This window comes from Crinia signifera, chromosome 1 (assembly GCF_055691185.1).
Source record: "Crinia signifera chromosome 1, ASM5569118v1, whole genome shotgun sequence".
Classification (NCBI taxonomy): domain Eukaryota; kingdom Metazoa; phylum Chordata; class Amphibia; order Anura; family Myobatrachidae; genus Crinia; species Crinia signifera.
In genome coordinates, this window is record NC_139217.1 from 417,945,634 (window position 1) to 417,970,292 (window position 24,659).

Genomic DNA, 24,659 nt, shown 5'->3' on the forward strand with positions numbered 1-24,659 from the left:
TATTTAAGAGGTTTGCGCCAAACTGAACATTTTTTCCAAAAATTGATCCACTAGGAGGTGATGTACCTCCTTTATATGTTTAAGTAGGCAGCATCCTCTTAAGTTATTGCTCTCCTTGTTCCACAACTGACCCTATTCTTTGCAACCATGTTGAATTATTGCCTGTTGACCATTTGTCCGTATCAACCTATTGCATGGTGACCTTTTGTTGTTGACCCATTGACTGTCTACATAGACACTGTAGACCTTTAAATCCACAGTCCCCCCCTATCACCCTGAATAGACGCTGTGCGCACAGCGTCTATTCCTGCAGCCGGAGGGGCTGGGGGCATAGCCTGCAGCTCACGGATCTTCTGGGCATGCCCCCACAGCATCAAAAACGGGGGCGCGGGGAGCTGCGGGTATAGGCCACACCCTTCGGCGCGCAAATGGCTGTCCCATCTCGGTACAGGATAAAGTTGGGAGTTATGCTATTTAGTTTCCAAAATAGATAGTTTACATAATGATCGCTCTTTCAGTGTTCGCTTCTCTAACTCTACTTCCTCTTCACTACCTCTGTCAGTCGGAGTTCCGCAAGGCTCGGTCTTAGGTCCTCTGCTTTTCTCAATCTATAATTCCTCTCTTGGCAAACTAATCAGCTCTTTCGGATTTCAGTATCACTTGTATGCTGATGATACTCAAATCTATCTTTCAACCCCAGAGTTGTCACCAGTGGTTTTGGGTCGAGTCTCTGATTGTCTCTCTGCCATCTCATCTTGGATGTCTTGTCGCCAACTCAAACTCAATATTTCCAAAACGGAATTACTTATATTCCCGCCAACTAAGAACAGTTACCATCCTGACATCTCCATCGCTCTTGACAACTCGATAATCTACCCTACCCCACAAGCTCGTTGCTTAGGGGTCATCCTCGACTCTGAACTGTCCTTTCTTCCCCACATTCAATCTGTCTCCAAATCATGTTACATGCATCTAAAAAACATATCCAAAATACGACCCTATCTCACACAAGACACTACTAAATCCCTTATCCATGCACTCATTATATCCCGCACTGATTATTTCAAAAGTCTCCTAACTGGTCTTCCCAAGAACAGACTTTCACCACTCCAACCAATTTTAAATGCTGCTGCTAAGCTGATCTTCCTTGCAAGATGCTCATCGTCTGCTGATCCGCTCTGCCAGTCCCTCCATTGGTTGCCTGTATATTACCGTATTCAATATAAAACACTTCTACTTGCATATAAAGCTATTAACCATACTGCACCAGCATATATCTCTGCACTTATCACAAAATATCTCCCATCTCGACCACTACGCTCTACACAAGATCTGCGTCTCTCTTCTGCACGGATCACTAGGTCCCATTCACTATTACAGGACTTTCATCGGGCTGCTCCCATCCTATGGAATGCCCTTCCACGCACATTAAGACTCTCCACCAGTCTCCAAACTTTCAAGCGTTCCCTGAAAACTCACCTCTTCAGGCAAGCCTATCATGTTTAAGTTCTACATGCATAACCCTCCGAGGCACTTATGTATTATATAGCTTCCCTTCTGGACTTGTAACTGCTATGCTATTACTGGTGCCTGTCCTTGTGTTTCCCCCCTATATCCCTATAGATTGTAAGCTTGCAGCAGGGCCCTCATACCTCCAAGTCTGTCTGTTGCCCAGTTTGTCCTATCACTGTCTACTATTGTAAAGCGCAATGGAATCTGCTGCGCTATATAAGAAACTGTAAATAAATAAATAATAATGATGAATTTAGCATAAACAGCAGGGGGCACAGTGTGATGTTCACATCCCAGCTGTACAGATGTCTACCTATATGTCAGTCTGATACTCCACTGTCAAGACTGCTTCTGTTTAGCTATTATGCATGTTATTTGGATATCTGTCTTAATTTCACTTATTAATGTCAGGCCCCCTACAGATCTGAGGGTCTCCCCTGTGTAGCCGTTCTCATATTTTATACCTTCCTTTATGATTGATCTGTATATTTTACACACAAACGCAATAAGATATGGGGTGAGGTGTGAAATTCAGAAAGTGAGAGATTTGGTAAGAAATCTCCAGGTTTTTAAAGCGGCAATCATTTACACTGCAAAATCAAACTAGTTTTGCAGTGTAAATGATTCCCGCTTTAAAAAAACTGGAGATTTTTTACCAAATCTCTCACTTTCTGAATCTCTCATCCTATTAAATTTCCACCGTAATATTAGTTGGGAATGGGTCCTACTTTTTTGGTTATCACATTTAGTTAGTATGTTTAGTGGCGTGAGTCAGTGTTTATTAAACACCACATTCTATAGTGTGCTGTTGGCTAGGGTCCTGGTTTCTCAGCATCTCAAATGCTTTCATATGTTATACAGTCATTCGTAACTATAAATCAGTACTGTATATGTTTTGGAACTATGTAATTAACAAGCATAAGCACATTATAGAAATATTGGGTAACATACTGTACACATAGATTTAACAGAAAATGATATGGACACAACATATTTCTTTTAATCAGTATATTACAATTCTTTGCACATTGCTTACTACAGTTTATAGGACAAAATATTATTTTTAAGTGAATGAAATATTAATAGTTTTGTTTTAAGGCATTAAATTAACATGATATCAGCAGAGCATATTCTTTTTCCCTCCTGAAGTGAACCAACAAATACTCATAGTTTTTTCTTCTCTATTAACATCTTTTGATCAACCAAATTTGGAGGCTGCTCTAATGTTAAGGCCCCATACACTAGTCCAGCTTGTCCTAAAGACAATTTATACCAGTTTGCCCTTGCGAGCCCCCAGGCAGCTCCCCGGGAGGCTCATTTATGATTTGGCACTCGATGCGATTTATTGCATGTAATCCTGGGGAGCTGCTGCGGTGGCAGTGGGTGGGGTCCGGACAGCGGGTCCCGGCAGCGGCTTTCTGGCAGCAACAGCTGTGAACTTGTAGCGCTATTTGCCGGGTGGGAAGCGCTGCTGAATTTGAAAACATGTTTTGAAAAGACTGTCTGGACACTGATTGGCTGAATTCTCACTGCCAATCAGCATCCAGCCAGCCTTTTCAAAATATGTTTTAAAATTCATCAACACTTCCTGCCCTGCTGCCCGGCAAATAGCGCTACAAGCTCCTATCCACCACTGCCCGGGCCTGCTGCACACATCTACAGATTGGACCGACACATTGCGGGTGCTAAAAAACACCCGTGATATGCCACTGATGGGTCCAATCCGATAGTGCAGCACGTCTGACCTCCCCACTCCGATCCGATGCGCATCAGGTTGGAGGGGATGTCAAACACATCGCATTTGGGACGATTTCTTGGCAAAATCGACCCAAATTGGACAAGTGTCTGGGCACCTTTACAGCCATTAATAATAACTATTAGTGATGTGTGAGCACCCACATGTTTTGGTTTTAGTTTTAAGTCATCATTATGTTTGGGTTCTGGTTTTGGCAAAATTATCCTTAAGTGTTTTTGTTCAGATTCACTTTTTGGGTTCACATCAATAAAAATGAAGTTTTTGATCTGATGTGTTGACCTTTTTTTGGGTCGACCTAACGATCCATACCCACACTTTATATGCAATCTAAAAGCTAAACTGACAACAGATCCGAGCCAGGACTTGGTTCTACTCAGAAACAAAAGTCATTCCGTACTGGAACTCAATTCGACTTGGAACATCTAAGTTCTCTTGTGTTTGGCTTTCAGGAAATCCAAACCTCACCTCTCTATTAATAATAAAGTCAGGATAATATCTGAGACTTCCATTTTGCTGTGCAGGTATGATATCATTAGATCGACAGTTATAAGGCCCACCACTATAGGACGACAAAAAGGTGCATTAACTCATGGACAACAGGTCGACATGGAAAATCTTAAAATTGACTTGTTCATACTTTAGCATCCCAGTGGGCATAGTCGGAGAATATAATAGTGTGCCAAGCGCAGCAAGGGGTCAGGGTAGACTTATAAAGTGCCCATGTCGAACAATGACGACATGGACAACATTTTTGCTAATGTCAACCTTTTGACCATATTGACCTAATGCTCCTCGACCTCTTTCATGTGTTGACATTTTAATTGTCCACAAAAGTGGTTGACCTATTGACTGTCTACCTAGAACTGTCAACCTAATTACCAACAGCAGCTGTGGAACATGACAACCATCACTCCAGGAATCCCTTATTTGCAATGGAAGAAAAGTTTCTTGTTTATTTTATTTAAAGCTTTAAATCATGGCAGAGATACAATAGTAGCTTTTGTGTGTCGGACAGAAATGCCCTTTGACGGAAATTTACTAAGATGGGAGTTCTATTTCACATGGGGTGTTGCTATGGGCAACCAATCAGAATCTAATTCTTCTTTAATTTAGCAACTTATAGAAGATAATAGATTGTATCTGATTGGTTTCCCATAGCAACATCCCATGTGAACTAGAACTCCCATGTTAGTAAATTTCCCCCTTTATCTTAGCCAAGTTCTTCCTGGAGTGGAAGTTTTCTTATTCTTAAAACTCCATGTTCACTTGAAAGTAGATAAATCCCAAGGCTTTGGGCTCATTGTTGGTCATGTTCATGTGTGTTTTACAACCTGGTGGGTTAGAAACGGGTTAACATTTACTCTAGTGTGGTGTGTTTTTCTGTTGAGTAGGTTGTAATTTGTCATTTATTGAGGCATGTGTTTATTCTTATCAGTTATCTTTGGGTGGAACTTCCTGCTCAGTGTCTCCATTCTGAGACTTTCCCTACCTCCTGCCCTTGGTTTGTTAATAAATTTTCTTTATCTTACAATCATCTTCCAATGCTTTGTTTCAAATTTATGTGGTTGCTGGTGTATGAATGGCTGTTTGACTTGATTTTAGTCCAGTTCAGTGGGTGCTACCTTGTTAAGTTTGGTGGTGGCTGGTGACCCACTAAAGGTTGGGCTGCACCACTCATATTTTGTAGATCCACCATAAGTTTTATCCCCTTCCTCCTACTTTTCTTCATATATTTTATCAAACAAATTTGATACACTTAATGACCGTTATTGTCTGTCTCTTTATTGAAGATCATTTAGCTAGTGTATTTGATATGTTGTTAGTACCTTAGAATTTTCTTTGCAACTACTGTACCTTTGCAGAATCTTTAGTTATGACTAGTGACTACTATTCGCTTGATTGTTTCCAAATAGAGTAGTCTAATTCGACTTTTCCACCATAATCCCAGGAGGACCCGGCATTTTTCAGCTGGTATTTGGCAGGTTCAACTCGGCATGACCCCATTTTCACAGCATCATAGTCCCGGGTTTTCTCCATTTCCACTGAATTTTGTAAAACCCGGGTAGTAAATAAACAAACACACTCTAAATTAAATTTTTTCATTCTAGAATTTCTTTAGCTTTTAGAACTGTTTCTCCTCTGGGTTTCTTCAGTGATTTCCTTCACTTGCCTGTATACATCTATTAAGTTGGCTCATACAAAATCCAAAATGACTGCTGACTGTAGTGTAGCGTATCTGGTATTAAGTAAAGATTCTGCTCTGAATCTTCTAGAATTGCCTTTATACTGTATTATCTGGCAATGATGAAGTCTTGCAGTATAATTTGTTTAACACCTGTAGTTTATTTTTGAATGTGATCTTTAATCACTAACCAACTATGTGCTTTTCACATACAGTAGTTATGCAAAATGCAACTTTCTCAATCAATTTATAGGCTTAAAACAGGTGCAGGTGTGCAGTGTGCAGCCTCCTCAGTTTGGGCATACCCCTCTCTGTGTCTGCAGCACCTGGCCATGCAATAGAGTCCAAACACTAGAGCACTCATACTCTACTGTGCATGCGCAGAACTCCCAAAAATGGTGCAGCTGCCAATTTTTTGACATTTCCAACAGTGCTGGTAACTTCATCGAAGGACTCTGGAAGGTTCATATTAAAAATGGGTGCAGGGGGTGCGGTGTGGGCCCCCCTGGGATTCAGGGGCCCATGTGCACCCTGCATATTGCACCCAATATAAATATTCCACTGCTATTAAGCATACCTAATGAAGTGGGACACTGTTTGTGCCAAGTGCCTGTGTGCGACCTCTAGGCAGAGCTTAAGTGAAAGGGGGTGGGCTTTGCGGCACCCTTATTCCTTTCAATGGGGAATGAGGGATTACGCACACTTACGAAACTCATCTGTAATTGAGGGTATTAAAATTTGAGATAGAGAACTTTAAGTTTCTTTATATGCAGATAACATGATTCTTTTTCTTTATAATCCCACCCTGTCCCTCCCAGCTGTCCTTGAACTCATTCATTCGTATAGCCCAAGCTATAAAGTCAACCTGGACAAATCTAAAATCCTACCGCTCTGTGGCTCTCCCTCTTATTTTAACTCACTGTCCACTCTTCAACCTTTTCACACATCATATTCCTTGATCACATATTTAGGGGTTAATATTGTGACAGACCTTTCATGTTTATATAGATTGAATTTCATCCCGATTATAGATACATTTAAATGATAATTAGAGGGTTGGAAATCCCTTCCTCTTGCCCTCCTAGGAAGGTTAGCTGCAATTAAAAGTGTATTGTTTCCCCCCCAAAATTATATTATGCAGATGATCCCTATACGACTTTTACCTAAAGATCTCCAACTATTTAATACACTTCTCTCTCGGTTTTTGTGGCAGGGAAAAAGACCACTGATTGCATATGCCGAATTAAGATTACCTCGGAAAAAAGGTGGATTGGGATTCCCAGATTTAGCTATATATTCTTCCGCGATATTTTGCAGATATGTTAGTGAGTGGCTGCTCGGATCTAGTTCGTACACTGATTGCCTCTTGGACTCCTCCTTATTCTACCCCTATTCTCCCAATGCATTATTACATTCTAGATCTGCTGATATACCTACATTTATCACGGAGAACATACTTTTTGCAGATACATATAAAGGGGTTTATTCTAGTCCATTCTTTCTGACAAAATCCTTCTTAGATGGACAAAACCATGTGCACTGCGGGTGGGGCAGATGTAACTTGTGCAGAGAGAATTAGATTTGGGTGGGGTTTTTCTTCAAAGTGAGATCTATATTGAAGTGTAAAATCATGCAGTCAGTATTTTCCCTGCACAGAAACAAAATAACTCACCCAAATCTAATTCTCTCTGCACATTACATCTGCCCCCCTGTAGTGCACATGGTTTTGTCCATCTAAGAAGGATTTTGTCAGAAAGAATGAACTAGAATAAACCCCAAAGTGTGGATTGCTATTAACAAAATGTTTCGTGCAGGTTTTTCCTACTCCCCATATGTTACTATATGGGGTAATCCTGCCTTCCCCCCATCACTCACAAATAGTGGCTTCACCCAATGGAAAGAAAAGGACTTAACCTCTATTACTAAAGTTTTTGATCCAGGTGGAGAGATACTCTCTTTTGCGGATCTTCAATCCAACTATATTCTCCATACCCAGAATTTTTATATGTATCTCAAAATAAGACATTATATTCAATCCCTCACTGTCTCCCAGGAACCTAATCATTCAGCCACTCTTTTTATATCCCTTCTTAGACTTAATTCATCAGTTCCATATAAAATTAGCTTGTTATATGTGCCAATGGTCTCAATATCTGCACCTGCCGCCTGGACCACTACACTACAGAAATGTTTTACAGATAGTCCGAGTGTTACCATATTGTCTCATCTTCTAGCTCACTATGGGGTAGATTTATTAAACTCGGTGAAGTGATAAACTGTCTGGTTTTTATCACCGGCCAATCAGCTCCTACCTGTCATTTTTTCAAACCAAGCCTGTAGCTTCACAGGTAGGAGCTGATTGGTCGGTGATAAAAACCAGACAGTTTATCACTTCTCCAAGCTTAATAAATCTACCCCTATGATACCACACTCAGATATTTACAATCCTCTTATCTTCTAGAAGTTCACATTAGGATGGTTCACAGAGCTTACATTTCTCCCACGCAAAGGAAGTATATGTCTGCTCTAGAAACAGGAGAATGTTTAAAATGCAAGATGTCCAATGCTACCTTTATGCATTATGTATAGGAGTGTGGTAAGATTCGGAAATGTTGGCACAAAGTGGTCCAATTTCTTAACTCTATGTTCTCTACTAATTTACTACCTGATCCTTTAGCATTGGGAACTTTAGGCATTGGGATTTAGGTGCTGATAAGGATTAGAAACTTCGACTATTGGTGGTGGTCATTACCATTGCCCAAAAAATTGGATCCACCGAACAGCCCCTTCTTTAGCGGAGCTGAAAAACAAGGTACAAGAGATTCTATGTTTTGACAGTCGAACTACAATTCCAGACCTGGAGAAAGGTGCAGAAAATTTTTACAAGAAGTGGGAATTTTTTATTAATGTGCTAGATGTGAACACCCGTACTCACATTTTGAAATTGTTTGAAGACACCACTTGGGCTTTACTTAGACAAATAGTCAAAGGCCTATAATTTCAATTGACTTTAGCTAATTTCCCTCTGTCTACCTTTTTCTATCTTAAATATCCTGGTTGTGAAGGCATCTATAGGACACCAATCCAATTATCTAAATTTCATTATAGGTATCCCCCCCCCTCTAGTGCTGCTATCCTCGTGTCCCTTCCCTTTGACTTTGTATGTTTCTATTGATTTATTTATATATATGCTCAGAATGTTATTTGTTCATCCTGATACCTGTTATATTTGTTTCCCTATGATGCGGGAGCTATAACATGCCGGAAATGTAACTGATTTTTCATATATAAAACTCAAAAAAATGTATTTACAAAAAAGACTGTTCTAGCTGTAGACACTGTATACTTTGTCATATATTCATGTGTTTTAAAACATACCAATACGTTTAATATGGCACTACAATCACCAGAAATACCCTCCAGCTACTGCCCAATATTTTTTTTTCTTCTAAAAGCATTGCAAACCTTTTTACTGGTTATAGCAGTGTGCTGCATTATACAGTATTATCTTTGTATGTTCTCTTTTCTCATAGGATTAGCCTATACATTTGAGGCTACTCTTCTAAATTGCTTCTTAGCTTTTGTAGGCTGAGTACAGCACAGGTCATCTCTGCTTACAAGTATTTCTAGTTTAAATGGACAGAGTTTGTTATGATGTTTATTCAACTTGCTATGCTGGAATTAACTGCATACCGGAAGCTTTTTTATGGTCAATTTGCCATTGCTTTTCCAAAAAATTTCATTGAAATATTGGGTACTTATGTAGTATCTGGGCTGCCGATTTTGTGATTGTATGCCTTACCTTAAGGCATACAATCAGATGCGATGCGATGCGATTTTGCATAGGATTCGTTGTTATGAAGGTCCTGTTCATTTCCCCACTATCCAAGTGGGCATAGAGTTGAATTTATATAGCGTGGCGAGCGCAGCGAGCCACCGAGCCCGAAGCGTGGCGAGCGAAGCGAGCCCCGCGAGGGGACGCATATTTCTTAAAAAGTATTCTGTGTCCCCTCGCGGGGCTCGCTACGCTCGCCACGCTTCGGGCTCGGTGGCTCGCTACGCTCGCCACAGGTTTATATCCAACTCCATGCCCACTTGGATAGTGGGGAAAGGAAAAGGACCCCTTTTTCCCATTGAATTCTATGTTAAAATGGACTCAGACCATTTTAACATTGAATCCTATGGAAAAATCTTGACCATCGCATCGCATACGATGCGATGCGATGCGATCCGATCCGATTTCTAAATCGGACGCCCAGATACTACATAAGTACCAAATATTGGTATGAAGTGAACTTATCTGTAGGTTCAGGGTCTTATGAATGATTCAAGTTGGACACTATTCATATTCAGTAACAGAAACTTTACCCTGTTCTTGGGAAACACAGAAGAATTTTTTTGTCTGTAACAAATCTAAACAGGAGAACAAAGAGGAAACATAAGTCTGGAAGGAGAAACATAGGGTGAGAGAGTTAACAAAATGAACTTCCATTGCCTAGCAACTATGTTCCGCTACTGCTGTAAGGTTCTGTAGAATGCAGCTTACTGTCTGTTATTATGACTCTAACAGCAATTATGTTTTGTACTAAACTGCTTTCATTTAATTAATAGATATGAAACACATACCAGATTTGTCTTTGTTTATTGGTTATTCTTGATCTAAAGGTCAGGCAAAGTTGATGTCATTGGCTGAGACCACAACCATCACTGTTATTAGTGTACTGTGTAGTTTAGTACTATCTGGATCAGCACTTCAGGTTTTGGTTGATCCACTCTGCCATGTTTCCATGCATGCCTTAGTCTGTGTTGGACGTGGCTGCTTCTAAGCTACTTGGTATTTAGTCATGCTTAGAGGGTTAAAACTTGCTGGTTATATTCCTGTGATACTCCTGTTATATTCCTTGTCCCTGGTGATTTATATACTGTCCCAGAGATTCTCAGAGATTCCTATCAAACTCCTGTTTGGATTATTCCAGAGTCCAGTGTATTCCAGCCTTTGGATCTAGGACCTCAGTGCAGCAGCTGTGTACTAGATTGCTCCAGCCCAGGGGTTATAGTGGGCCGGAACGGAGCAGTACTGAGTTCCGACAGTTGTAATTGAAACCGGAACTCAGTTCCGCGTCCTTCCGCCCACCATGCACGGCCACAATTACATTTACTCCAGGAGGCTGGCTCAGGCTGCATTAAGCCATATTAGAGGGCAGCCTCCGGAGCCCTCCCAGTGTCCCTCCGGCTCCACAGCATGGCATGTCCATGTCCCTCCAGTCACAGGTAACTAATGATATGGCAATGCCGGTGATGAGAGGAAGGAGGATACTGAGAGGCAGACTGTCTGCCTCTCAGCATCCGCCCTCTCATCAGCGACATTGTCAAATTAGCCAGTACTGCAGCATCCATTCCAGAGCACTGTGTAAGGCTACCTTACCAGCCGCCAGCCGTACACAGTCAGTGTGTAGCACCTCCGCCCTCTTTCTTCCTTTGACTGGGCGGGCCGTCAGCCAATCAGAGCTTGCGGGCCAGCAGCCAATCAGGAGCCAGTCCGCGAGGTATGGTTACCATAGATATCCCACGCCTCTGATTTATTATCTTATCCATTTGCGAATCTAGCTCAATCTTTAAATATGATCTAGATTCGATTATCTGTTTTGTCTATGTGCAATGATCTAATAAGAGAACTATGGATATTTGTTAATATACTTCGCTGTGAATAGCATATGGAGCACAAGGTGCATTCCATTTGATTCTAAAGAGCTGGAAGACGGAAGTAGCGGCATTTGGACCACACTATGCGTCTCAGTGATGCAATATTTGTCCGCCGGCTGGGATGTCCACAGTGACTGTTGACGTGGTTCAGCTGTATGGAATGCATATCGCGTCTACAATCGGTCCCGCTGTTACCGGACATTTGCTGTGGGCTCTATATGTAAGTTGCTTAAACTATGTCTATGATAGTCTGATAGCCTGTTTGAGCATCTAATATTGTGTATATTTGTACTGTTATTCTACATTGTTCTGATGGAAGTTGACTTCCGGGGCATGGTACTGTGTTAATGAGCTGTATGGGTATTTAAACAGTGTCTGGTTGGTGAAGGATAAGCTTCAGCTTCCAAGGGTGGTCATGAAAAAGGTCCCCAAGTGGACCGAAACGTCGACTGATGCCCGATGTGTGAATAAAACTATCGTTTTTGGATGACAAACTAGTCTATATAAATATTATTAAATATAAATATATATATATATTTTTTTAATTCGTAAATAATACTTAGTGCGTGCAACCCATTTACCATACCATATTGTATAAAGAAAGAATTCATAAATTTTTTTAGTTGTATATTTTCAATTATTTTATTTTAATTTCAGCCTCTTTCAATGTAATTTCTCTTGTATTGTACTGTCTAGGTGGTAATATTGTGTTTTACTTCAGTGAATATATTTCCCAGACCACATCTATAAAACATCATTGTTACAGACTTACATGAATAACAGTTTAGTCATTAGTTTAGTTCATTTAGGACTAACCAACTAACAGTACTAGCAGTTGTCTCATAAAATGTATTTTTATCCCCAACTTATTTATAGCATTGATTTTCTTCTGAGTATAATCTGGTAGCACATTTATGAAATAAATTACATAGCAGAGCTCATTGTATGTCATTAGGCACAGGAGGATGAATTTTAAAAAAATCTATCTGGTTCCATATCATTATGTTGATTACAATGGATTCCAATTGTCTTTTCACAACTGAATCCAATTTGTGATTTCATGAGTAGTACTACAGTATATATAAGGCCCTCAAGTAATTGTACTGCTATAGCAACATTAAATATTTATATGATATCTAGACAAAAATGGAATGATTAACTGCATCAGAAAGGCTGAGAAACCATTGTCTTAAGTGGGCAGTTATGGTGTCTAACATCATATTGTGTCCTAGATAATGTACACCAGTGTATGGAAGTGTCACTTTAGATTTTATGTTGAGAATATAAAATGGTCAATTTACTCTCACTGCAGTGGAATCCTGGCCAATGATGACTAGATTTGTGAAAGTGTATTCAAAGACATGTATTATATATATATATATATATATATGTATATATATATGTATGTATGTATTTATGTATATATATATATATATATATATATATATATATGTGTGTGTATATATATATATATATATATATATATATATATATATATAGATGTATAGGCAAGGTGGCACTCAATTACAGATACGACAATGTTGCGGTGCAGGGTCGAAAAAAGACAATTATAGCAGCACTTATTTCCCTTTGGAGGGAAAGAAAAACTAGCACTCACAGTTTGTTGATGGAAATAAGTGTATTTCAAACGTTCATCGTATTCACCAGCCTGTTGGCAGTCCCAACAGCTGTTTCAGCTGGCAGCATGCCAGCCTTCATCAGAGGTGCTTTTTCATTCCCCCCCCCAAAGGGAAATAAGTGCTAATATATATATATATATATATATATATATATATATATATATATATATATATATATATATATATATAGGAAACAAGGGAAGGCAGCACTCCTCTCAGACCAATACTGTCTCCGGTGCCTTCCAGAGAACAACCCCGTACAGGAGTTGCGTATGCAGAAGTAGGTAGCGGCGGCACTCAAAATATGATAAATGACACAAACGCAAATGCTTTAGTCAAACGTTTTCACCCTGATGACGATGTGAATACATCGAAAACGTTTGACTAAAGCATTTGCGTTTGTGTCATTTATCATATTTCGAGTGCCGCCGCTACCTACTTCTATCTATATATATATATATATATATATATATATATATATATATATATATATATGTATATTAGATAGATAGATAGATAGTCCAGTTGGTGGGAGGCACTCAAATAAATTGATTTGAATTGCATTTATTTGAGTGCCTCCCACCAGCTGGACTGTGTTTGAATATTTAGGGAAAGGTACCTTCAGTTGTTTTGCTTTTGCTTGAGTGCCGGCATGTTGTGGAAAACATATAAATACTCTTCTTTTTCTTGCGGTGTGGAACTTGTCATAGATTACTGTACACTCAGAACTTTCAGTAAACTCCTTTTTGGACGGGTTTTGTCCAAAAGGACTTCCTCAGGGGTACATATATAGAGATAAAAGCGACGGTGTCTCAATCATATACATACAACATATAAAACAAAAATACAAAAAGATGAAAACTGAACAGAATACATGAAGATAGGGACTATAGTAGTATATTAAATGATTTTAAGTTTATAGTATGCTGTTAAGGTTATGAGCCGCTTGGTTACTCATTGCAGCTACAGCAGTTGATTAATTGGTATTGACATTCTAGAGTCCCAGCTATCATGTTCTACTTCTAACTAGTTTGATTGCATCTCTAGAAACTCACTTGGGTAAGTAGAGAACAAACAGAAATTAGAATGCATACCAGAATGACAAAAAAGAGCATATTGTAATGTGCAGGTAAGTGTCACTTTGGCTGCAGCTTTTGTAGGAATTTAAGAAAATAGCTGTATAAAGACTAAACAAAGCAAAATCATAGTTGCTCTCAGTTCTGGTAATGATTTCCAATTCTATAATACAGCAAAGAGCAAAACAGTGTTATCTTCTCCAGATTATTGTCAGCATCATTGCAAGAAAGACTGTACAGTTCGTCTTTGAAATTAGCTCATTTTCTTGTAGACTGTTTCCTCAGGCAGTTATGATTAAGTCTTTTCATATTCACAATCTTTGAGTCTTCCTGGAGACAATACTTCATTTCATTTAATCTGTTCTCCCGCTGAAATAAACCCCCTTTTTTTTCCCAGCAGAGTTTATGGATTTTAAAGAACACAAATATGTTTGTTTTCTTGTAAACCTTTGCTATAATCATTTCTGCTTAATGCTTTTACAGGCTGCTCGGAACCACTTGGGATGAAATCAGGACATATACAGGATTACCAAATCACAGCCTCGAGCATTTTCAGAACGTTGAACATGGACATGTTTACTTGGGAGTCCAGGAAAGCCCGATTAGATAAGCAAGGAAAGGTGAATGCTTGGACATCAGGAAGAAGTGATCAGTCGCAGTGGTTACAGGTAATCCCTCTTCCTGTTCCTCTTAAATTGGAATTCAGGTTTTGTTCACTACTTCAGGTATAGCTCCTTCTGCAGAATGTGGTTCCTTCATGTCTACATGCACTGATGGAAGAACACACTGTAGGGTCAATCCAGTTACCTGCGAAGGGTGTGAGTTGCTGTTGCAGCAGTGTGTAAATGTTAGCACCTGAACTCGCACCCCTCATGGCCCTGTCTAGTGCCCAATTCACTGAAAAATCCAGTAGTATCGTAAGTGCCACACTTACTTGCATCAATGATGATGTTGCAATTAATTAGATTTGCCAAAACGAATTTCTGCGTTTCACTATATATCAGTTTAACGCAGTAGCCATTAATGTATTCTAACCTTTCCGGTGATGATATCAGGTATCCTGGCCTCCGGCAGTGCTGTTTTCCGCTGCAGGCCTCTCTAATGTTGGCCATACACTAGACCCAACTTTAATTCAACCATCCAAGTAGTTGGTTGGATGGAATATAAATCTGCTACTGGATGGGAACGGGTCAGGTTTGGTTGTAGCGGCTGTTGGGAGTTCTGGGGTAGAGACAACATGGATGCTTGGCAGAAGACAGGGAATATGCAACTTCCCTGCCCATTTTGCAGTTATTTTCAGATAACACCAATCTAACATAGCGAATGTGAACACCCTGAAGAAGGGGAAAGCAGAGCTTTCATCCTTTTGTGTATTGCACTCATCCTAAATGAGTATGGGGATGAAAACTATATGGAAAACTGTTTTATTCTTATACCACACCGTAGTGGATGGTGGGGTATTAAATACCGCCTGTCGGCACGTCGGCTCAAAAAAAAGTGGAAAAGTCATGTTAATTTATCGTTCTTCCCATTGTGGACCTTCCTACCCTTTCGACCTTAGACATGTCAACCTATTTCATGTGTCAACCTAAGTCTTCTTGGCCTTCGGCGATTGACCCAATGCATGTCGACCTAAATATGGTCGACTTAATAATCGTATATCAGTGGGAATACTGCTTGGAGTTCCTCAGAACCATCTCCCCGATAACCCACTTTATGAATTGCAGAGGAAAGATTAGAATGAAAGTGCTGGTAAACCCTTTTATAAGTTTCAGTGGTTTTACAGATTGGAAGCAATGAACTCACATGTCTAAAATGATAGTTCAGAAGAAGAATGTCTATTATATTGTATCTTAAACTGGCTCCTATGGTGGGTGCTTGTGCATGTTCTGGGGCCTACTACATGGCTGATGGGATTTTAGCTACAGTACACCACTTATAAAAAGTATGGAAACCAGTATGTGAACACTAAACGTTTATTGGCTTCACAATAGTAATTAAAAGCTACAGTACAATATATATTACAATAACTTCTGCAAGACTTTGCTGCTGTTGAAACACTTCAAATACTGGGGCAGATGTATTAAGTTTGGAGAAGAGATAAAGTGGAGATAAAGTGAAAGGAGATAAAGCATCAGCCAATGAACTGTGGGGCAGATGTATTAAGCCTTAACAAGAGATAAATGCAAGGGTGATAAAGAGAGATAAACATCCAGCCAATCACCTGCTAACTGTCATGTTACAGGCTGTGTTTGAAACAAGTCAGTAAGGAGCTGATTGGCTGGATGTTTATCTCTCTTTATCACCCTTGCATTTATCTCTTGTTAAGGCTTAATACGTCTGTCCCTGTGTTTGAAATATGACAGTTGAGAGTTGATTGCTGCTGCATTATCTAATTTCACTTTAACTCCATTTATCTCTTTTCCAGGCTTAAAACATCTGCCCCAATTTTTGTTAAATAAAGTGTTTGATGGGCTGTAGAAGCAGGTGCTTTGTACTGTGGCTCTTCTAGTTATTGCCTTGTTTTACTTTATACTGTAGTTTGCACATTGTATTTGTCAGATGTTTTATTCAAATGTGCCATTTTGAAAGTTGTGTTGTCAAAAAACAATCAAAGAATTATTTTAGTTGGCTGATACATTTCCTTTTAATAGATTATATAAACCTTGTTCTTCATTGAAAATATTTTATACAAAAAAACTGTAACATACATTGCATAGATAATTTACTTCTAATTTAGGAAACTTAAACAGCTGTAGACTACTCAAAGTGGTATTTACTGTAGTTCATAGTACTAAAGCTACTGTACAGTATGTGCACACCTATACAGTTATTGGGCCAATCCCCCAATATGTGCTCATTGTACAGGTGTGGTATACAGCAGGAGAGTTTATCTGATCTGCGTGTTGTTCTTCAATGTTAAGATTGGCATCACATTTCCAAGTGTTCCTGAAAGAGTAACCATTGCAAGGCAGCATTGATTTTATCCACACCTACTGGTGTATTGTATACAATAACAAGTAAAATCAGGAGGTAATTGCATAGTCTGAATCATTATACTGTGTGCTATAGTGTCCCTGACTGTGCCTTATTACAATATAAAAAATATATATATAAAGCAATTTGCCATTGAAATTCAAAGCCTTTGTCTTTCTAGACATAGCGCACTACAGTATAATCCATCATAAATGTGATTTCCCCCTAGGTATTCCTTTGGAAAACAAGTCATTCAGAAATATTTTCTTAAAGCAAGTAAGCTGCGAGACAGGGAGAGCAGGGAAATGGGATACCGATAATATCCCAATGGTGAGGATGCCAGCGGTCATAAACCCTAACACCCATACCTCGCTCCCTAAACCTAACCCCCTGCCCTGCAGACTAACTCTAACCTCCCCTTCTAAACCTAACCCCCTCCCTTCCTTGGCAGCACGCTAGCACACTCCGTATATTCACCGATCGGGATGCCGGTTTTTATGGATTGGGTACTAAGGGGGAAATATACTAACAATACGTATTTTCAGCGATGTCATTCGTATTGTTATTTTTCACGTATCGATTGACTTTGTGCGTATTTGTGGTGGGACATGTTTGGTCAAGTATGTATAATTTACTAAGGTGTGGTATTTATTACATATTTTCCGATGGCGTTGTTGTTCATAGCCAGTCGTATATTTCCTGTTCATATTGGATACGGACGTACATATATTCTATGTTTAGTATGCACTTTGCCACGGTTCGCACAATCACAGTCGTATAAAATATGCCCACCATTCGTAAAGAACACATTTCGTATCAACATTGCTTGAAAGTTCCTGACATGGGAGTGCCTTCACACAGGTATATATATTATACATATCCCCCCAGCCCCCCTCTCTCCTTGTGGGTTTAGCTAGAAGAGGAGTGAGTAGTGGTTAGTTGTTATTGTGTGCTTAATTACCTTTATAGGCAGCACACTTGAGCACAAGTTGAACTTGGGTCAGATGTAAAACTGGCATCAAAAACGTGTTCTACTTGAAATTCGTAATATATACGGATTTCTAAAAAATATACAAATGTGACAACACCAAAATCCGTATGTGAAGGCAAATATGAATCATTAGTAAATTTGCCAAGACCACATTGAAATGAATGGGGATTTACGGATGGTGTATTTATTTGTATTTTTTGGAACCACCGGAAAATACGAACAGCAAAACTACAAACTGAACACATTTCAGCCTTAGTAAATGATAGGACGTGTGGAATACAAATGAATTTCACATTGAAACGGTACTAATATGACCATTCGTACCCATTCGATCTTAGTAAATGTCTCCATAATTATCTCTGCCTGGAGCTAAAGAAGGGACCTGGCAGCAGCAGCAGTCTCCTTTGTGTGTGTGTGTGAGAGGGGGGGGGGGGGATTACACTGATAATTCCCCTTCCCCCTTGTTGATTTTCTCATGACCGAGGGGCACAACATGTTTGTATGGAGGCCACACAACCTTATAGTAAGCATATGAGAAGGGTGTAGAACCCGCTCCGGGGACAGTGGCAGGTGGAGCTTGACTGGGGTGGTACACCGGTCAAACTGTAACGCAGGTGTTCTAAGGCGAGCAGAAGGGCCCTTAACATACCTGGGCCTAGTGATCCCCCGAAAAACCCTGACTATGCCCCAACATTTCTAACGGCAGCGCTAACTATGATGCTGCAATCTGACTAATCTTGGAATGTACTGTAAAATAAAATCTATCATTACACAATTACACTATTTATGTAACATTACAGCATTCTGTTATGCAATAGAAAGCTCCTAGCGAACAGTACATGCAGTAAATACATTCATTTGAAAATGATTAAACTATAAATTCTATTAGCAAAGTTTGTGTACATCGAACCGTTAGACAGAAATTATGTCATTATCTCAGTCACACTAGAAAAAATGTTGGATTTCAGAATATTTGGGATATTTTTGGATATGGGATACTCAGCCCAGTTTCCATCATCTTCTGTAAATACTGTATTTACTGTATTTGGAACAAACCTATTCAGCCTGATGTGCTTCCACAATATGCTTCCACAAATATACATTTATTTAATTTTTTTTTTTTGTACAAAAACAAAGTGATCATAATTGTGCAAATACAAACAATGTTTCTTTAACAGACAGACTGATCTTTTAATATATGCACTTTGTAAGCATTTTGGAAGAAAAACTGTTTTAAAGAAGATTGTCCCATTATAGCCAAGAGGTGAGAGCAACCCCCTGGATTCTGACATTTGCTTTGATGGTACTGTTTCAATCCCTGAAGTAGCTGAATGGTACGGGGCTCTTGAAGTGTAAAAAAAAAAAAAAAAATCAAAATTGTAAGTGAATTGCCTTTGACCGGATTCTGCCTTCAATTATATTCTTGCTTCAGCAAGACTAAAATACATTATGCTGCTCAGGTCACCACGATACTTGCTGGACTTTATCATTGCTTATATGTCACAGGTTCACTCGCTGAGAATCTCAGCAAAAGGTAAAGATACAGTTGGAAGGTTCTGAAAAGGGATATGGGGCCTTATTCAGACCTGATCGCAGGACATATTTATTCTCAGTATGGGAAGCACCATGCTGCACTGCAGGTGGGAAAGATGTAATATTTGCAAAGAGAGTATTGGCCCCATACATCAGCAATTAATTGTGACAATCCTGAAATCTGGAGATGATTGCCACAATTAATTTTAGATGTGTGGGCTCCCCATTTTGGCAATCCCAATCAAAAATGAATAGGGATCGCCAATCGAATGCTTAATCAGATTTTTAAACACGCTTAATAATCTGGCATTATCTGCGGATCTTTTTTATATGTGTGGCCATTCCCAATTTGTCTTCTTCATCTATTTACATATTGAACAGCTGAAATGACAATCGATTGGGCAATTTCCAGATATGAAGATGCAATCTTTAGATGGAAAAATCTGCCGATCACTGAAATTAATCTGTAATGTGTGGGCAAGTCAAATAGATTGTAAAATCCATTTATCTGGCCAAAAAATCTCTGGATCTGGAAATCCATTAATTGTGATTGCTGATGTATGGGGCCCATACATAGATGAAGAAGACGAATTGGGAATGCTCATACATATAAAAAAGATCCGCAGATAATACCAGATTATTAAACATGTTTACAAAAATGATTAAGCAATCGATTGGCGATCCCTATACATTTTTAAATAGGATTGCCAAAAGGGGGAGCCCACACATCTAAAATTAATTGTGGCAATCATCTCCAGATCTCAGGATTGTCACAATTAATTGCTGATGTATGGGGCCCATTACTCTCTCTCTCTGCCCCACCTGCAGTGCACATGGTTTGGTGCATTTTGAGTACAAATTTGTCTTGCGATCAGGTCTGAATAAGCCCCATGGGTCGCTCAAGAGCTAAATAGTTTCCAATAAATTGCAGTGGTATAATGTACTGTACTGTATGTACTGTATGCAAGGAGAAAAGCAGGGTTGGGGAGCAAGCAATTCGTAATGAGATTGGCTCCACGTTATATGTGACAAATATCAAATTGCATGGTGTGTACACAACAACAATATAAAAAGTGTTACCAACAGTAAATCTCTCCAACCATTACAGGAAAGGCAATCTGTGTCCATAAAGGCATAAATGTGACACAAGTCTGTTGCAGGAACCTAGTGCGGCGTATCTCGCTATATACGTATATATATATATATATTAGACGCACATTACAACCAACATAGTGCAAATCTGTCTGCAATATATACCTATAATTAATACATATATTTAGCCAAATAAGTTTGCACAAATCATTTAATCATCTTGATTGGTGAGAACATACACCGACTAGCTGTCTAATCAAAGACACTATTAGCGGCAACGCGGTGTAACGCGCACCTCAGGGTTCCCATGATAACTGGTTCTAATTGCTTACATTAGTCTAAGCAGGGCATATCTTTGCCCCTCAAAAGTCAGCGTATCCAGCCCAGAGCACACTATAGTGAAAAACGTAATAACTGGATTTGGATATATATATATATATATATATATATATATATATATATATATATATATAAAACGCATTAGCGCATCCAACCAATTAACCCAACAGATCTGGTAATCCTGGCTACATTTGATAAAACCAGTGTTACACATAGTTAACCCTATATATGTGCATAAATACTCTAGAATATATTCAAGTACCACTGAGCACTTTTAAAATAATTCCTGCAAGGTCTGTAATTTACCAGCAGCATAAATCAGATTGGAGGATTTACAGTTAATCATAATTAAGACCACATAACAGTGGACAGAGAGGTGATTACACCCATTCACTTCATTGTGGCTACATTGTATTGTAGTGTTCTCATAAAAGTACCCAGTAACATTGGGCCTTATTCTAGTTCACTCTTTCTGACAAAATCCTTCTTAGATGGACAAAACCATGTGCACTGCAGGGGGGCAGATGTAAAATGTGCAGAGAGAATTAGATATTGGTGAGTTATTTTGTTTCTGTGCAGGGAAAATACTGGCTGCTTTATTTTTACACTGCAATATAGATCTCCCTTTGAAGTAAAACCCCACCCAAATCTAATTCTCTCTGCACAAGTTACATCTGCCCCACCTGCAGTGCACATGGTTTTGTCAATCTAAGAAGGAATTTGTCAGAAAGAGTGAACTAGAATAACCCCCATTGTTTCAATTATTTAGCAATTCCATCTGCAACAGATAACACTATAATACTGGGACAAATATTTTCAGTGGTTATTTACACTGATATGTACGGAGGACAGAATAGAATATAAAACAAACACGGTGCAATATTTTAATCACTTTATTTCTATGATTTTGCACTTATATATGTTTGTCTATATTTCGCTGGCTTGCAGCAATTTTAATCAATACCAATAAAAGGTATGTTTTAACATTACATTTGTTGGTGGATACGCTCAACAGGATTCAATACACTAGATATTAGTTGAATGCAGTGGCGTAAGTTCGTCCCAGTTGCCCGGAGGCAAGATAAATATTGGTGTCCCCAATAGTTCAATCAGTAAGGTGTCTGTCTCCAGTAAGACAGATAATGGGTTCTAATACAGGGTGACACTTGCAAAAATGATGTTAGGAGGGGGTGTCAGCCACAGAAGTGATATTGACGGCATTCAATTAACTGATTCAAACTCAAAGGGGAGAAGAGGTGCCCCCTTGGGAGCAGGAGCCCGGCGGCAGATGACTCCATTGCCTCCCAGAGTTCTGCCTCTGGTTGAATGAGTGCCCCGAATTGGGAATCCTTTTCTCCTTTTCTGTTGTACTGTATGTACTGTATGCAGGGAGAAAAGCATGGTTGGGGAGGGGGGCAGCGATAGACAGGGAGCTCCATCGGAAACAGACGCGTGCGCGTCTCATGCACGCCGGTCCCCGTCCAGCGGCAGGCGGTTGGTGATCCGACCGCCAGACCCCCGCTGAATGACGGTGGCTCCATTTGTGCAATGTCTAGGTCTACAGTCATATGGTTGACCACTAATTGTCGACAGTGAAAAGGTCGACCAGGTCTGAATGTCGACAGTCAAAAGGTGGACAGGGTCAAAAGGTCGACAGTCCAAATGCCGACAGGGTACAAAGGTCGAGATGGTAATAAGGTCGACAGGGTGAAAAGGTCAAGGATGAAAGGGTCGACATGGTGGAAATGTCGACATTGAAAAGGTCAATGTGAGTTTTTCAGTTTTTTGGGGGGTGTCTATTTCGACATAGGTCGCATGGCTCACTACACTCGCCATGCTTAAGGCTGGGTGGCTCACTGCACTCGGCCCACTATTATATTCTCCCTCCAAACTGTAGTGGATGGTAGGGTATGAAATACTGCCTGTTGGCACATGTCCTATGTACTGTGTATAGAAGCAATGTGTGTGTGTGTCTTCACTCTGTGTATGTGCACTGTGTATATGTACTGGCTATAGGAGCTATGTGTGTGCACTGTGTATGGGAGCTATGTATGTGCACTGTGTATACAGTATGTACTGTGTATAGGAGCTACAGTATGTATGTGCACTGTGTATATGTACTGGCTATGGGAGCTATGTGTGTGCACTGTGTATGGGAGCTATGTATGTGCACTGTGTATACAGTATGTACTGTGTATAGGAGCTACAGTATGTATGTGCACTGTGTATATGTACTGGCTATAGGAGCTATGTGTGTGCACTGTGTATGGGAGCTATGTATGTGCACTGTGTATACAGTATGTACTGTGTATAGGAGCTACAGTATGTATGTCACTGTGTATATGTACTGGCTATAGGAGCTAATGTGTGTGCACTGTGTATATGTACTGTGCAGTGGTGTAACTATAGCTCCGCAGCCCCCGTGGTGGCGGGGGGGCGCAGAGAAATTGGGGGCACCGCCGGGGTGGCTGTGGGGCTATAGTTACCCGCGGTCTGCGTCTCGCCCCGGCTCTCTGCCGGGACCTGCCTGACCGTCACGGTCCCCGCCGGCTCCTGCTGCAATGAAAACTGACAATTAGAAAATGGCTGCCCCCATACTGCAGACAGTTTTCTGTCTGCAGCATAGGGGCAGCCATTTTCTAAGAGTCCGTTTTCATTGTAGCAGCAGGAGCTGGCCGGGACCGTGACATCAGGAAGGTCCCGACAGAGAGCCGGGCGAGACGCAGACCGCGGGTAAGAAGGGGGGGCAGGTTAGGTGTGTGTGTGTGTGGGGGGGGGGGGCGCCGAATAAACGTGTGGCGGGGGGGCGCTAAATAGTTAGTTACGCCCCTGGTACTGTGTATGGGAGCTATGTATGTGCACTGTGTATATGTACTGGCTATAGGAGCTATGTGTGTGCACTGTGTATATGTACTGTGTATGGGAGCTATGTATGTGGACTGTGTATATGTACTGTGTATGGGAGCTATGTATGTGCACTGTGTATATGTACTGTGTATGGGAGCTATGTATGTGCACTGTGTATATGTACTGTGTATTTAAATCTATGTACAGTATGTGCACTGTGTATATGTATTGTGTAAGGTATCTATATATGTGCATTGTGTATATGTACTGTGTATGGGAGCTATGTATGTGCACTGTGTATATGTACAGTGTATAGGAGCTATGTATGTGCACTGTGTATATGTATTGTGTAAGGTACTGTAGCTATGTAGTATGTACTGGGTATGTGCGCTACGTATATGCATTGTGTACATTTATTGTGTATGGAAGCTAAGTACTCTGTGCTTAGTTTATGAGAACTGTATGTGAACTCTGTATGGAAACTGTTTTGTCTGATTAAAAGTGTGTAGGATGTTTCCTGATCTGCACCAGTTCTCCTTAAATCCTATTTATTTTCTTTGTGTGTGTTTTTTTGTTCTATTTTCTCTCACACAATATGTTAATCTTGTGTGTGCATGTAGTTATTTTTTGGAAAAGAATAAGAGGGAGAAAAAGCACAAAATGCTAGATAATGTCAGACGCGTGCTTATTTGTTTCCATAAAAGAACTAATTTTGTCAAATGGTTCTTTGACTTTCTACCTATGGTTTAAATTGAATTAAATTGTGTTTACCAGTACTTACACAAGCATTGCAGTTGGAGCATGCAAGTACAAGAGATTCTCGTTTTGTATCTGCAAAGAACCAGAATAAGGCAATGAATTTTTATGAGTTGTAAGAAGAGCAAATCTACATATAAAAGAAAGCTACTTTTCCAATAAAGCATCCGCTAAGCCCCAGACAATATGTGTGTTAATAGAAACATTTTGCACATTGCTCAGTTGCCAACATCTGGATAACAAAATAAGGGAAGCA

The 24,659-nt window shown here is 39.9% G+C and overlaps 1 protein-coding gene across 5 annotated transcripts in view; it reads left to right on the forward strand.

The window, feature by feature from the left end:
• EDIL3 (EGF like and discoidin domains 3) overlaps positions 1-24,659 on the forward strand; it is a 510,230-nt gene that overhangs the window by 441,705 nt on the left and 43,866 nt on the right. For all 5 annotated transcript variants that reach the window (XM_083151831.1, XM_083151829.1, XM_083151832.1 and 2 more), the window contains one exon: positions 14,353-14,537. In XM_083151831.1, coding sequence (XP_083007957.1) covers positions 14,353-14,537 — 185 coding nt within the window. The remainder of the gene's footprint in view (positions 1-14,352; positions 14,538-24,659) is intronic.